This window comes from Haemorhous mexicanus, chromosome 3 (genome assembly GCF_027477595.1).
Source record: "Haemorhous mexicanus isolate bHaeMex1 chromosome 3, bHaeMex1.pri, whole genome shotgun sequence".
Lineage (NCBI taxonomy): Eukaryota > Metazoa > Chordata > Aves > Passeriformes > Fringillidae > Haemorhous > Haemorhous mexicanus.
This window is the reverse complement of record NC_082343.1, coordinates 115155684-115169538: the sequence shown is the minus strand read 5'-3', so window position 1 is coordinate 115169538 and position 13855 is coordinate 115155684. Positions and strand designations below refer to the sequence as shown.

The window sequence follows — 13855 nt, the reverse complement described above, 5'->3', positions numbered from 1 at the left end:
GGAATGGCTTCCCACTGCCAGAGGGCAGGGTTAGAGGCATATTGGGAAGGAATTGTTCCCTGTGAGGGTGAGGAGGCCCTGTGAAGCTGTGGCTGCCCCATCCCTTGCAGTGTCCAAGGCCAGGCTGGACAGGGCTCGGAGCAATCAGGGATACAGGAAGGTGCCCCTGCCCAGGGCAGGGGATGGGGTGAGCTGTAATGTCCCTGTTCCCCAGACTCTCTAAGTCGCGCCGTCCCCGCAGCCGAGCCCCGCCCGGCACCGCCGCCCCTCACGGCGCGTGACATCACGCCCGTGTGACGTCACCGCCCAATCCCCTGGGCGGCCGCCGCTGACGTCAGGCCCCGGCCCCGGCGCGAGCGGCCCCGGTTGAGGGACGGGGCGGCGGCGGGAGAGCGGCAGGAGCGGGGTGAGTGAGGGGATGGACCGGACGGGACCGGACCGGGGGGCTGCGGGGCTTTGCGGGACTGGTTTTTGGGGATCTGGGATCGCGGGGCTGCCTCGCTCCCGGAGCGGCCGAATGAATGGGATGGGGGAGGGGCGGCTTCCCCCGGCACTGCGCGGTCCCTTCCTCTGGGGACACTTTGGGGACACTTCGTGACCGGGGCGGCGGTTCGGTGCTCGTGGCGCTCTGGTGCCACACCAAAGCGCCACGAGCACCGGACTCTGCGGGCGGGCGGGTTTTGTTCGTGCCCATCACCCGCCCCGGCTCCTTGGTTTCATCAGCGGAGGCTGTGCCGGGTGAAGTGCCAGGGAATCGGGGAATAGTTTGGGTGGAAGGGATTTAAAGATCCTCCCGTTCCAACCCGTGCCGTGAGCAGGGACACCTTCCACTATCCCAGGTTGCTCCAAGTCCTGTCCAGCCTGGCCTTGAATATTTTCCGGGGTCCAGGGGCAGCCACAGCAAGCTGTGCCAGGTCCTGTCCATGCTCACAGCCAAGAATTCCTTCCCAGTACCCATCAAAACCTACTTTTGTTTTATGTTTAAAGCTGCTATCTCTCGTCCTGTCCCTCCATCCCTTGTCCCCAGTCCCTCTCCATCTCTCCTGGAGCCTCTTTAGCCACTGTAAGAGGCTCTGAGCTCTCCCTGGATCCTTCTTCAGGTGAGCACCCCCAGCTCTCCCAGCCTGGCTCCAGAGCAGAGGGGCTCCAGCCTTTGGAGCATCTCTGTGGCCTCCTCTAGACTTGCTCCAGCAGCTCCACGTCCTTCTGCTGTTGGATCCCAGATCTGGAGGCAGCTCTGCAGGTGGGGTCTCACCTGAGAGGGGCATAGGGGCAGAATCCCCCCTTCCCTGCTGCTCTCTCTGCCCAGGATACACTGGATGTTCTGGACCAATCCTCCTTACCTCCTCCAGGAGTTTCACACCGTTCAGCAGCTGCGTAATCTCCTTTTTTTTTTTTTTTTTTTGTTTATTTTTGGTGGCTGAGGTCAGGTTCCCAGCAGGTCCCTCACAGCTCGGGCTGACGTCTCCTCTTGGCAGGCTCCGCGAGGGGCTCGGCCTCATCCCCGGCCGTGCGTCACCCCTGGGACAGCAGCCCTGCGTGTGTGTCAAGGTTATTCCAGCTGAGCTTGGCCAGCAGCTCCCTGCCAGAGGGAACAGCTCCAGCCAGGACACCCTGGCACATCCCCCCTGCCAGGGGACACCGGCAGGGACACGGTGTCCCAGCCTGGGGGATCTTGGAAGCAGAGGAGTTGCCAGCAGGGAATGTAAGGTGCATTTGGGTCCAGGCAGCAGTTGCTGGGATTGAGCTGGGATTGTTGCAGCTTGAGTGCTCCCAAGTGCAGGGATCTGATGGAGTTTCCACTTGGCAGCACTTGGGCACCATAGAGGCTTTCCCATGAGCAGTGTGCCTTATGCTTCATCTTTTGGATGCTCAAGGAAGGTGCTGTCTTACTTCTCAAGCTCTTGATGCAGTTGGGAAAATTAGAGGAGCTTTCCAATGCATAAGCAAATCTGCAGGTCTGAAGTAGAAGCTGTGGGGTTGGGAGCCAACTGAGAGTTAAGAATTTGGAGCTCAGCGCATTGGACCATGTTCCCAAGGATGTGGCTGGAATCTGGAGATGCTGTGCCCTGCAGAGTCCCTTAATTTTCTTTGAAAGAAGAAAGTTCTGGATTCTTTGGTTTAGCTCTCTGAGGGGGCATCCTGTGGCATCCCAGCAGCTGTGCAGCCCCAGAGATCCTGTGGGAGCTCCGGGGTTTGGTTTGACTTCTCTTTCCTCCCTCTTTCCCATTTTCTTTGAAGCTTGCAGTGGGATTTTCCAGACAAAGCCCATTACTTTCTTCTCTTTCTTGTCACCGTGACATTCTATTAATAACTAATTTACAAGAGCTGCTGGTTTCCATAATCATTTTTGACTTTTATGTGAGCAACAGGTGTTGCTGCTTATTTAACACCTTGGAAACCTCGCAGAGGATCAGCAGCTGGCAGTTCACTCACTAAATGTCATTTTATGAATGTGTCTCTTTTTTTTTTTTTTCTTTATTCCCTCTTCTCCCTCTCCCAGTGCTTTGATCTTCTTACAAACCCCAGAAATTTCCTGATATCCCAGGCAGATTATTGTTCATTGTAACACGTGTTTGCTTTCTACTAATCTTTTTGCGCTGCCACTAATTAATTTAAACTCTGTCCTTCGGCTATGACCCGAGGCTGGCTGGTTCTGGGACTTGGAGGAGCTGCTTGTGCACCTTCAGAGACATTTCCCTGCCTTTCCCAAACTTCCAGGCATTTCAAAGTCAAGCAGGAGAGAACAGTGAAATCCCTGGCTGCTGCTGCTGCTGCTGCTGATCTCTCACGCACTTTTTCTTTGGTTTTTTTTTTCCTTTAAGGTGTGGGACAACTCCTACTCTCTGCCAGGTTTTGATTGGCTTTCCAAAGAGGCAGTGTCCTATAAATTGCCTTCTCTGCTCTGCTTCTGCCTTATCACCAGCTGAGGCCCAGGTGAGTACAGGAGAGGGAAAATTCCAGCTGTAATTCCATTGCCTAATCCTTGAAATTACCTTTGGTTATTGGTTTAAATTACTGGGGTGAGGGAAATAACTTTGATATTTCAGGATAAAACTTCCTCATTTTGCTAACACTTTCTAATATCAGTTTAAGTTGATAAATGAGATCAGGGACTGAAAAACTGTTCAGAAGGGGATGTGGGAGGGGATTTGAAAATATAATGTGGAATCTTGGAATGGTTTGGGTTGGAAGGGATCTTAGAGCTCATCCTGGTTCATGGGCAAGGACACCTTCCACTATAAATTATATCTATATATTATATAGGTAATTTTTTCCTCTTCAGTTCCCAACAGAACAGAAAGTCTTCCCCTTTGGGATAATGAAAAGGGAAGCCTATAAAAATAAAAGTTATTTTACATCAGTTAAATTATTTTCTTTTTGTATGTGTTCAGAGCTGTTAATAACTCCTGGAAGTTAATTAAGATGGAAAACTTGGATCTAGCAGAATGGGCTTTCCTGTATGAGTTGCTTTTGCAAGTTAATCACTGTGTGGGGCTGACTTCAGCTATTTGGGGAAGTGTTTCTAAGGCATAATATTGATTTCTTTATATATCTGTGCATTTATGGCAACTTTAGTAGCCAGTCACACCTGGTTTTTCCCCCTCTGTCTTTGAAATAGAAACAAATGCCATCAGTGGAGGGTTTTGCAGCAGCTCTGCTGCCTGGCTGTTTCAGTTCCTGGTATAAAAGGCATTTACAGTTCTGAGTCAGACTTGGGAGTAAATTCTCAGTTTAAGCCTTTGTGGTTTCACTCTAGGTATGTTTGCAAAAACCAGTCCTGTCTCTGGGAAACCAATTTTAGTCACAGCTTTGTTTGTACTTTGCAAAGCTCAAAATGCTTTTTCAGGTACTTGGAGTGGAAATTTTTTGTCACACAGACCAGTGAGTCTCTTTCAATGCTGGAAGATTTTATTCTTCAATGCTGAAATAGGAAGGGATTATCATGAGAGCTGGTGTCTGGGTCTGTGTCCAGATGGAATTTGGATATTTCCAAGGATGGTCACTCCCATCACCTCTCTGGGCATCTCAGACCAAGTCTTTTTGGTCAGTTTAAATGTATTTTTTTAATAATGCCATTTTATGGGGCTGTCTTACTAGACAATATTTAGCAAATCTGTATTTAAATAGCAGAATTTCCTCAAGTACCAGAACATTCTCAGTCAGGTGACTGAGAAGTGAAAGAAACACCCACATTAATCACTTGTTTGCTTTTCTCTGCAACTGGAATTCATCTGCAGCAATGAACTGCTGCAGTTTCTTATGGAGAGCTTCCATCTACCTGACTCACCTTTTTAGAATATATGCCCCAAGAAAGGATTTGACAGGGTAACCCCATCAGGCAAGTTTGAAATATGCTTTCATCTGGGAATTTACATATTCTAGATCCTTGGAAAACAGCTAAAAATTGTTCAGAGGGGATAAGGAAAAAATGACTGGCTGTGCCTTGAGGATTTTATTAGAGAGAATTAAATTTGCACCACGGAAATGACCAGTTGTGGCTGCAGGTGTCATTTATTTGGGGTACTTTGCATTTCCTTCTGCAATATGAAAGATTTGGAGAGCGAGAACCCAAACTTGAATGCAGCACAGAGTAAATTATAATTATATAAATAATTAAAACATTTTCCTGAGGCCTGGCTAAGCCCTGCCACTCCTCTGCTTTCTGGGTACTGTCCATCCTGAGTGTTAAATCAGAGTAGATCTCCCTTTTTTCCCAAGATATTTCCTGCTGCCTCCTTGGCTCAGCTGCTCTTGTTGATGCAATCCTGAGGAGTTTTGCTTATTCACAGCAGCCTGCAAAGCTTTCACTCCAAACGTGGCATCACAGCAGCTTTGTTTTATTCTGTATTTATCCTTAAAATCACAGTTCCAAATTAAGTTTTTAAAAAAGTTTAAACTTGAGCGTTTCAGTGTTCTCCCTGTCCATTTTTCTGGACTGTGGATATTTTCCTGAGCTCACTCCAGGGAATACATTACCTCTGCTCATGTTACATCCCAGGCTGCTTTCAGCCCTTGCTTGGCACAATCCCCCAGCCCTGGGATGGCATCAAATTCCTCTGGATCCCTGCAGACTTTTCTGGGGGAATGTTTTAAAAGCCGTTTAATGTGGTTGAATCACTCCTGACTCATCTTTTGTCTTTCTCCTCGCAGCACACCTGAAAGAGGAAGATGCCAGTCATCAGGAACCTGGGCAGAGCTGCCAGCCAGCTGCTGCAGAGCTCTGGCTGTGGCTGTGGGGGGTCCCTTGTGCCTGTCAGGGCCATCGGGGTGTCCCCACGCCAGGTGGCCTCGGACGCCAGCTTCCACTCGGTGACGTTCTCCGAGTCGGATCATCCCCGGGTGCTAATCACAGGTCAGCATTCCTGGCACAGCTGGGTTCCTGCTTCTCAGCTGAGCTTTCCCACTGCTCTCCTCCCTCCCTCCCCAAAGGGCACAGTTCTGGAAGCAAAAATACCCCACATATCCTGGAATTGGGATGATCTTTCCCATTGGGCAGTAAGATCGGAATCCTGTGTGAACTTTCCTATTTCAATTCCAGAACTCCTTTAAAACCAGTTTCTTGAGAAAAAAATGTAAAAGCTTTCTGACTCGCTGAGAAAATCATACTAATTGTTGATATGATACGGATAATAATGGAATTCTGCATTGTGACTTCCACTTTTCCTCTGATTTTTGTCTCTTAGGTGGTCTTGGCCAGCTCGGGGTGGGACTTGCAAAGCTGCTGAGGTGGGTCACCATTCCCTGGCTTGGTGTGAGTGAGGAATTCCAGCTTTAGCCATCACTTCTAGGAGCAATTGTTGTCTGGAAAGTTGCTTATAAAAGAAATCCTATGTTTCAAATACTGTTTTTGCCTCTTGGCTTTGTAAATAACGTTAATGGCTGGACTTGATGATCTTAAAGGTCTTTTCCTTAATGATTCTATAATTAAATTTTCACCCTCATTTTATTTGTCCCTCCTGTGCTTGCTGTGAGTTGCTGACGTATTTTCTGTGTGTCCATTGGTCACAATTCCCAAAATAGCAGGATTTTGTCTGAGGGACTATCTGCTGAGTTGTTTGCTTCCACTTAAATGGGAGTATTCAGAGTCTGTGAACCCTCAGAGTTTTCCTTCTCCTTTTCCCCACCTCAAGCACAGTTGCCTCCTTTTTTTGTGACATCTTTTCAAGAAGTGTGAAATGCTCCAAGAGCTCTCCCTGATCCATGTCCTTGTCCATATCCAGCTCAGATCCAGTTTATCATTTGCTCACAGTCTTTGCTGGAGGGAATTTAGACCAAGATTAAAAGTGAGCAGACTCACTGCATTCAACACTGTAGCAGTTTGAACATTTTCTACCATTTCTATGATAAATTTTTAAATTATCCAAGTAATGGGAGGCCAGAATGTGCTCCAATGCCCCCAGATCTGCTCTCTCCAGCAGCCTTGTGTTGATTAGCACAAGGTGACAATTTCTCTATTCTATTTGCTTACTTGATATTAAAATAACTCCAGCTACAATAATCCCAGTGGTTTTTTGTTGTCTGCAGGGGAGTAAATTATCCCTGGGTACAATTTTCAGCAAGAAAAGTGTAGGAAAGTCTCTTTTCCTAACTTATTTTCACTTTCTAAAAAATTCCTCTATCCGTATGCAGACCTTGATTGCCACTTGAAGTATTTTATCATTTTTCAAGATTCTGGGTTGATATTTAAAGGATTGTTGGGGTGTTTTTTTTGTTTAGTAAGGTAACTGATTTTGTTGTGGAAAATATTGTTCCTCTACTATCACTCCTGCAAAACAAAATAGCAGCTGATGGATTATCTCAAAAGCTGTGGACTCACCTGTGGGTATTTTTACACAGGAAACGCTTTGGAAAGAACAATGTGATCTTGTCTGACATTAGAAAGCCTGCAGATAATGTTTTTTACAGTGGTAAGTGACTGGGGAAGCACATGGAAAAAAAAAGCCTTGACTTTACCTCTGATGTTCATAAACTAATTATCAAAGTGATAAGTGGGTTACATGGACAAGCTGCTGTTCAAACCTGAATAATGCCTCCCTGCTTTCAAATCTTGCCAAGATATTGATTTCTTCTCTTATTCCCTTTTCCTAAATATTTCTCTTTGCATTTTTTCACTGCTGCTGTTCCACTTTCCTGACTCGAATAACTATTTGAGGCACCTTGTGCTCCTGCTGTAGAAAGAGGTGCTTTTATTTTTTTGGAGGGAGGAAGTTGGAAATGAAACTTGTGCTTTGTTTTTACATGCTCAAGGAATTTTTATAATGAGGTGGTTATAGAATAGGATTTAAGACTCTTTGATTTTCGCTGGAAGCTTGCAAAAATTTTTTCTCAACTTCATTGTCTAGTGATGTATTTAGGTGGTAGAAACAGCAGCTTGAGCTTCATGCAGAACCTTCCTTCCGTCCATTCCTGACATCCAATTTCCCCCTGCTTCCACCTCCTCCAGGTCCTTTCATCTTCGCAGATATCTTGGACTACAAGAACCTGCGGGAGATCGTGGTGAACAACCGCATCACGTGGCTGTTCCACTACAGCGCCCTGCTCAGCGCCGTGGGAGAGGCCAACGTGCCCTTGGCCAGGGCTGTCAACATCACTGGTGTGTGCTGGCTTGGAGTGCTTGAAGCTGTGTCAGGGCAGGTTTGGGTTGGAGATCAGGGAAACGTTCTTCTCCAGAGGGTGTGGGGCATTGGAACAGCTCCCTTCTAGGAATGTGCTCCCTGTTGACAAAGTGACAAAATTGTCTTTTGTCCCCTCAAAAAGGAAAGAAGCTCAGAGGTTTTTCTCCTTGATTAGGTGAAAAAGACACTTCATAGGTCCTTAGGGACTTCACCTCAAACTTAAAGATATCTAATTGGGCAGAAGCCATAAAGTCCTTCTTGAGCAATTTACTAGAAAAAGAAGAGAACAAAGAAACTAATGGCTTTTGTGAGGTGTTTTACCAGGAGTAAGAACCTCTTGCACTTGGCTGGGCTTTTCTCTGTTTGTTATTTTGCTTTTTATTAAACCTTTTTGTTTCCAACACTGCAACAGAAGCCATCCTGCTGATTTTTATGCCTCTAAGGGTAGCTGTGCTATCTTAGGTGTGTTATAGACCTCCAAGAGCTTGAGAGACCTAGCTCAAGGAAGCTCCTATAACACTCCCCAGTGAATGGTGACATTCCCAAGGCTGCCAGAGCTCCAGGAGTGTTTGGACAATGCTCACAGGGTGGGATTGTTAGGGTGTCTGTGCAGGGCCAGGGGTTGGACTGGATGATCTTGATGGGTGCCTTCCAGCTGAGAATGTTCTATAATTCTCACAGTGGCCTGAGAAATAAGAAATATTCTGGTAAATCCTGTTGTTTTGTGGGTTTTTTTTTTCCCCAGGTTTACACAATGTTCTGGATATTGCAGCTGAGCATAATTTGAGGCTCTTTGTTCCAAGCACCATTGGAGCCTTTGGACCCACCTCTCCTCGAGATCCAACTCCTGATCTCTGCATTCAGAGACCAAGGACAATCTATGGAGTCTCCAAGGTCCACGCTGAGCTCATGGGAGAAGTGAGAATTTTTTATTTTATTCATTTCCTAAAAGGTCTGAGAGAGCTTCACTGAAAGAGGTTTCCCAAGGAAACTGTGGCTGCTCCTGGATCCCAGGAAGTGTCCAAGGCCAGGCTGGACAGGGTTTGGAGCAATCTGGGATAGTGGAAGGTGTCCCTGTCCTTGGCAGGGGTTGGAATGTTCTTTAAGGTCTCTTCCAACCCTAGACATTCCATTATTCTATGATTGGAACTTCATTGCTTTTGTAAGATTCCTCACTCATTCTTTCCCCCATTTTTCCTTAATTCAGACTTTCCTACTCAGCAATAGTCTGAGGCAGCTCTGAAGGTCAAATATCTTTTGAGTTTTGTTGGGAAGAGCACAAAGCATGGGAAGCTGGCAAACAGCTGACTTTCAGTGTCATTTCTTTCCCTGTTTTTTATGGCTTTGGCCTCTGTGCCAGTGTAAATGGCACTGCAGAAAGGACAGTGCACAAAGCCTTGTGACAGCAGGTACACAATGATGACTTTTTGCTCCTCCTCTACAAAAAAAGACTTTAAAGTCAAAGTCTTGGGAGTCTGCGCATGCACAACTTCTCTTTTGGCTTTGTAGTTATTTATAAACAACATTTTTAAAACTGATTTTTTTATACAGTTTTCCTGTCTGAGGACTGTATTATCCTGGAAGGTCTCACAAACTTAGGACTGTTCAGTTTCTGAACATTGTAGACCCTACATGAGAAGCATGACAATCCATGTCAAAGATCCACGTGTACCGATGTGGATGTGAGCTGAAAAAGGGCAAGCAGGGACATCAGCTGCCAGGCAGGGAATGGGGATTGTTCAATAATTCCATTCCTTTCATCCCTGTCCTGGGACAAATGAAGGTTCATCCTGTGTCAGGTTTTTCCTGTGAAACCAGTGGGTGTGTGACCAGCTCTTGGTGTGTAACTCTGTGTTTCTGCCCCCTCCCCAGTACTACCACTACCGCTATGGCCTGGACTTCCGCTGCCTCAGGTATCCAGGGATTATCTCTGCAGATTCCCAGCCTGGGGGGGGAACAACTGGTGAGTGACTGGTGCATGGTAAGAGGGCTGGGGAGGACTTTTCACAGGGACATGGAATGACAGGACAAGGGTGACATTGCCCACTGCCAGAGGGCAGGGATAGATGGGATATTGGGAAGGAACTGTTCCCTGTGAGGGTGGGGAACCCTGTGCCAGTTTCATTTCCAACTGGCACAGGTTACCCAGAGAAGTTGCAGCTGCCCCTGGATCCCTGGAAGTGCCCAAGGCCAGGCTTGGAGGGCTTGGAGCAACCTGGGATAGTGAGTGGCATCCCTTCCCATGGCAGGGAGTGAAAGGGAATGGTCTCTAAGATCCCTTCCAACCCAAACCATTTTGTGATTTCATGATGAATATCTCACAGTCCTGCTGCCAGATTTGATACAGGAGACTTTGGGGTTGGTCTGAGGTTTGTTGACTGTCATGAAGTGCACAACACAAATCATACACATCCATTATCCTCTTTCCCAGATTATGCTGTCCAGATTTTCCATGATGCCATAAAGACTGGCAAATTCAAGTGCTACCTGAGGCCGGACACCCGGCTGCCCATGATGTACATCGATGACTGCCTGAAGGCCACGCTGGAGATCATGGAGGCCCCTGCAGAAGCCCTGACCATGAGGACCTACAACATCAGTGCCATGAGCTTCACTCCTGAGGAGCTGGCTCAGGAGGTGCAGAAGTATGTTCCTGAGCTCCAGATGACCTACAACGTGGATCAAGTCAGGCAGGCCATAGGTTAGTATTTTCCCTGGCAGCAGGTAAGAAAAAACATCATCGGGGTGAAATGAAGTCTCTCTTCTTTTTAGGAACTGACAAATTGCTCCTGTGCAGTTCAAGTCTTATGGTTCAAAATTCAGCTTTAGTAATGATGAAACATCTCAAAGTTCAGAGAGATTTTTCCCTAAGCCTCACCTTTCTTGGTTCTTTTTTTTTTTTCCCTGCAGCTGACAGCTGGCCCATGAACTTCGATGACAGCAACGCCCGCAGGGACTGGGGTTGGAAACACGATTATGACCTCCCGGAGCTGGTGACCACCATGTTTAGCTACCTTGGGTCTGACTCTAGGATTGCCCAAGCTAACTGAAATGCTTTCAGATGTTTCCAGATTTCCACAGAGGACCAGGAAGAAATGGATGAATTTTAGTTTCTAATTTTCCGAGTCTTAGAGCATGTCAGTTACTAATTTTTGTAAGTAGTGACAGAGTTGGGCAGAAATGTCCTATAGCTGGAATGTCCTTTAGATAAACAACAGCACTGGGTGCTGACCCCAAACACAGCACTGCTGACAAACACAGAGTTCTTGAACTTTCACACTTAGTGCTATTTTGGTGTTTTTCCCTTACTCCTGGCTGATGGCTCTCCAATCATTCCTGCCTCTTCCGTGGCAAACAACATGGGATAGTATTATCCAACCTGGCCTTTCAGGCATATCCCAAAAACTTAACCATAGGTTTTGCTTTTTCCTGGTGGAGGATGTTAGGTTGTAGCAAGAACCTTTTTACTCTTTGCTTACAAAAGAGACATCAGACGCGCTGTTTCATGTTTCCAAATTGCAGGGGGTTGTTGCAATTCTAGTTTGAAATCAAACTTTGCTCAATAGCTCCTATTTATATCTCTCTTTAGTGCTGTCTAAGCATACACTTTTCTATACCTCGGGCATACAGATTAGCATTCTTATGATGCTGCTTATAAATGTGAAGTGGAATAGGACTTGAATTCTCATCCTGCTTTAAAAAAAACCCAGGGTTTACAAGCAAAGCTTTGTCCTGTTCTCTGCAAGTGCTGCTGCCTTCAGTGCAGCCTCGGAGGGAGAGCTAAACTCCAAAGAGCTGTTCTGTGGATGTGAGTCTGGGTGGGATTTCAGGGAGGCCAAGCCTCTGGCTGGGGTTTTTAGCAGTACTTTTGGTTCTTCCGATTGTTTGGAGTCCCTGCACAGTGTCACATTGCCTGGAACAAGTTTTAAATGTAGGCTGAGGATGGAGCCTTACTGTAGAGTTGGGTCAGCCTTTGAAATCTTTTCTGTTCACCCCATTTCCCACGTGCACTGAGTTTGTAGATGCTGTTTATATGTAACTCATACCCTTTTATTCTTCAGAGAGGGATCCAGAAGCTGAAACAATCTTCTAGCTTACAGCTAAGGGCTGTTCTGCTCGTTGAGTTTCATGCACAGGAGATTCTGGGATGAACAAGGGAGTTTTAGATGTGTGAGAGGAAGAGGTGTCAGTTCAAAAGCTGCTTAGGAGAGACTTCAGGAAATGTTAAACTGGAGGACAGGAAAGCCATTGTAGGTAAAATACCAGTTTCCATGGATGTGAGTCTGAGCTGTCATCTACTCCAGCTGAGAAGCAGCCTGTGGGAGCTTTGGACTTTTATTTTTTTTTTCAAAGAAAAAATACCTTTCATTTTCAAAATGACTGGAAATTCCCTGCAGGAAGCTCTCCTTTTTTTTTTTTTTTTTTTTTTTTTTTTTTTTTTTTTTTTTTTTTGGTCTTGTATGTTCCTGTAGTGTGTGTAGGTAAAAACATTCAAGTATATATTTTTTTTTTTGCCTACAACTTGTTTGCTCTGTTTTCTGTGATGGTGCTTTGGTGGTTGTGAGTCTGTTGTGTTCTCTGTAACCCTGCCATGATCAGACTTTTGTCCCTTTGTGCAGAAGTTCTCCTGCAGGGAATATGTTTCCTCACAAAAGTAACCTTCCAATGAAGATCTGTGGTGAAACCCAGTTATTTGAAACATTTGTTACACTTGTATCTCTTGGTTTTGTATGTATTTTATCCTTTCATCTGTGGGCAAAGTATGAATTTCCCATGTATTTAAGCTCAAGGGTCGTGGCTGTTACTGAAACATTTTTATATTGTTTACATTGCTGAAAGGACAAATTTTTAAACTTTGGCCACTTTGTAACTCTCACATAGCTCAAGTGTAATTTTTCACCCAATGGGCCTGTGAAGTCGGCCCTCCCTTCACATCCTCTGAGGAGAGACTGGCTGGGCTTTGTCCTCTGCCCAAAAGGATGGGATCCAGACTGGATTATCTCCCAGGGATCTGGAGCCAGCAGATGAAGGGCTGGAAAGGAGCTTGAAGTGTCTTGTCCACTCCTCAGTGCCTCTGTTCCACCTCTGGGAAGTGTAAAATAAAGAGTTTTTGGTGGGTCTCACTCCATGTCCTTACATCACTCAGAGTCCTGGGGTCTGATCCCCTCAGCCTCACTCCCAGCTCCAGTTTCATTGGAGTCAGCAAGAGTGAGGAGCAGGAACTTACTTTCTTCTGAAACACTGTCATTGGTGGTGGAATTACACAAAAGCCTTGGAACAGGTGTCATGGCAAAGGTGGAATTCAAACCTATGGCATTTTGAACACAGTTTTGGTTTTCCTGTCAAGATGTTACTGGCCTCATTTAGGAGCAGCCATTTAAGCAGATTAGTTTTTTAAAAGTCTGAAATAAACCATGTTCCTATAGAGAGTGGTCTAGAGGAAACTGTGGTGACAATCAGGGAATGTAATTAAATCTGTCTGCAAGGTCTGCAGCCTGTTTGAAATTCTCATTTTCAATCTCATCAATGATCTGTATAGTTTAGCCCTCATGTTTTCCACATTAACTTTTCTTGTAATGATGTCACAATTTTTTTTCTTTGTTAAACCAACTTGATGTGGTTCAAAATATCTACCTTTTTCTACCTGTTGGAAGTTTGACTTCTGGGCAGAGACTTCTCTCATGACACTTGAGCAGTGTGGTTGTTTAATTACTTATTCAGGACAAAAAGAAATTTAAAAAAAGGTTGTTAAGAATATTTTTTCAACTATTGTTAGTTGTGGGTGATGCCTACTTTAATAAAATCCTTTGCAGATGGATCCCAAGTTTGTCATCTTTAGTTGGAGCAGGTGGGAAAAGTGACACAGCCAGGAGGGAAGAGCCCTGCAGGCTGAGTCAGCAGCTGGGGTGTTAAATGTGGCATGGAGGCTTGGAGTAAATGAAGTCACAGGGAGGATTTGTAAAGTGAAAATCCACATGGAACAGCTGGGGAGAGTCCAGAGGAGGCCATGGAGATGCTCCGAGGGCTGGAGCCAGGCTGGAAGAGATGGGAGTGTTCACCTGGAGAAGAGAAGGATCCAGGGAGAGCTCAGAGCCCCTTCCAGAGCCTAAAGGGGCTCCAGGAGAGCTGGAGAGGGACTGGGGACAAGGGATGGAGGGACACATGGAATGGCTTCAAACTGCCAGAGGGCAGGGATGGATGGGAATTTGGGAAGGAATTGTTGGCTGTGAGGGTGC

General features: G+C 46.0%; 1 protein-coding gene across 1 annotated transcript; it reads left to right on the top strand.

Annotated features, from left to right (window-relative positions):
• Positions 1-313: 313 nt before the first annotated feature.
• On the top strand, positions 314-13437 carry LOC132325602 (L-threonine 3-dehydrogenase, mitochondrial-like). The gene is made up of 10 exons (XM_059843106.1): positions 314-406; positions 2826-2937; positions 5155-5356; positions 5688-5730; positions 6841-6911; positions 7448-7597; positions 8365-8537; positions 9492-9582; positions 10051-10320; positions 10530-13437. Exons 3-10 carry the CDS (start codon positions 5173-5175, stop codon positions 10667-10669), a joined length of 1122 nt encoding a protein of 373 aa, XP_059699089.1. The 5' UTR covers positions 314-406; positions 2826-2937; positions 5155-5172; the 3' UTR covers positions 10670-13437.
• The last annotated feature ends 418 nt before the right edge of the window (positions 13438-13855 follow it).

Excerpts from the sequence above, each read along its gene's own strand:
- LOC132325602 (XM_059843106.1), top strand. The coding sequence starts at position 5,173 with ATGCCAGTCATCAGGAACCTGGGCAGAGCTGCCAGCCAGCTGCTGCAG. Across the intron at positions 5,357-5,687 it reads TCCCCGGGTGCTAATCACAG|GTGGTCTTGGCCAGCTCGGG; the intron begins GTCAGCATTCCT and ends TTTGTCTCTTAG. Across the intron at positions 7,598-8,364 it reads CAGGGCTGTCAACATCACTG|GTTTACACAATGTTCTGGAT; the intron begins GTGTGTGCTGGC and ends TTTTTTCCCCAG.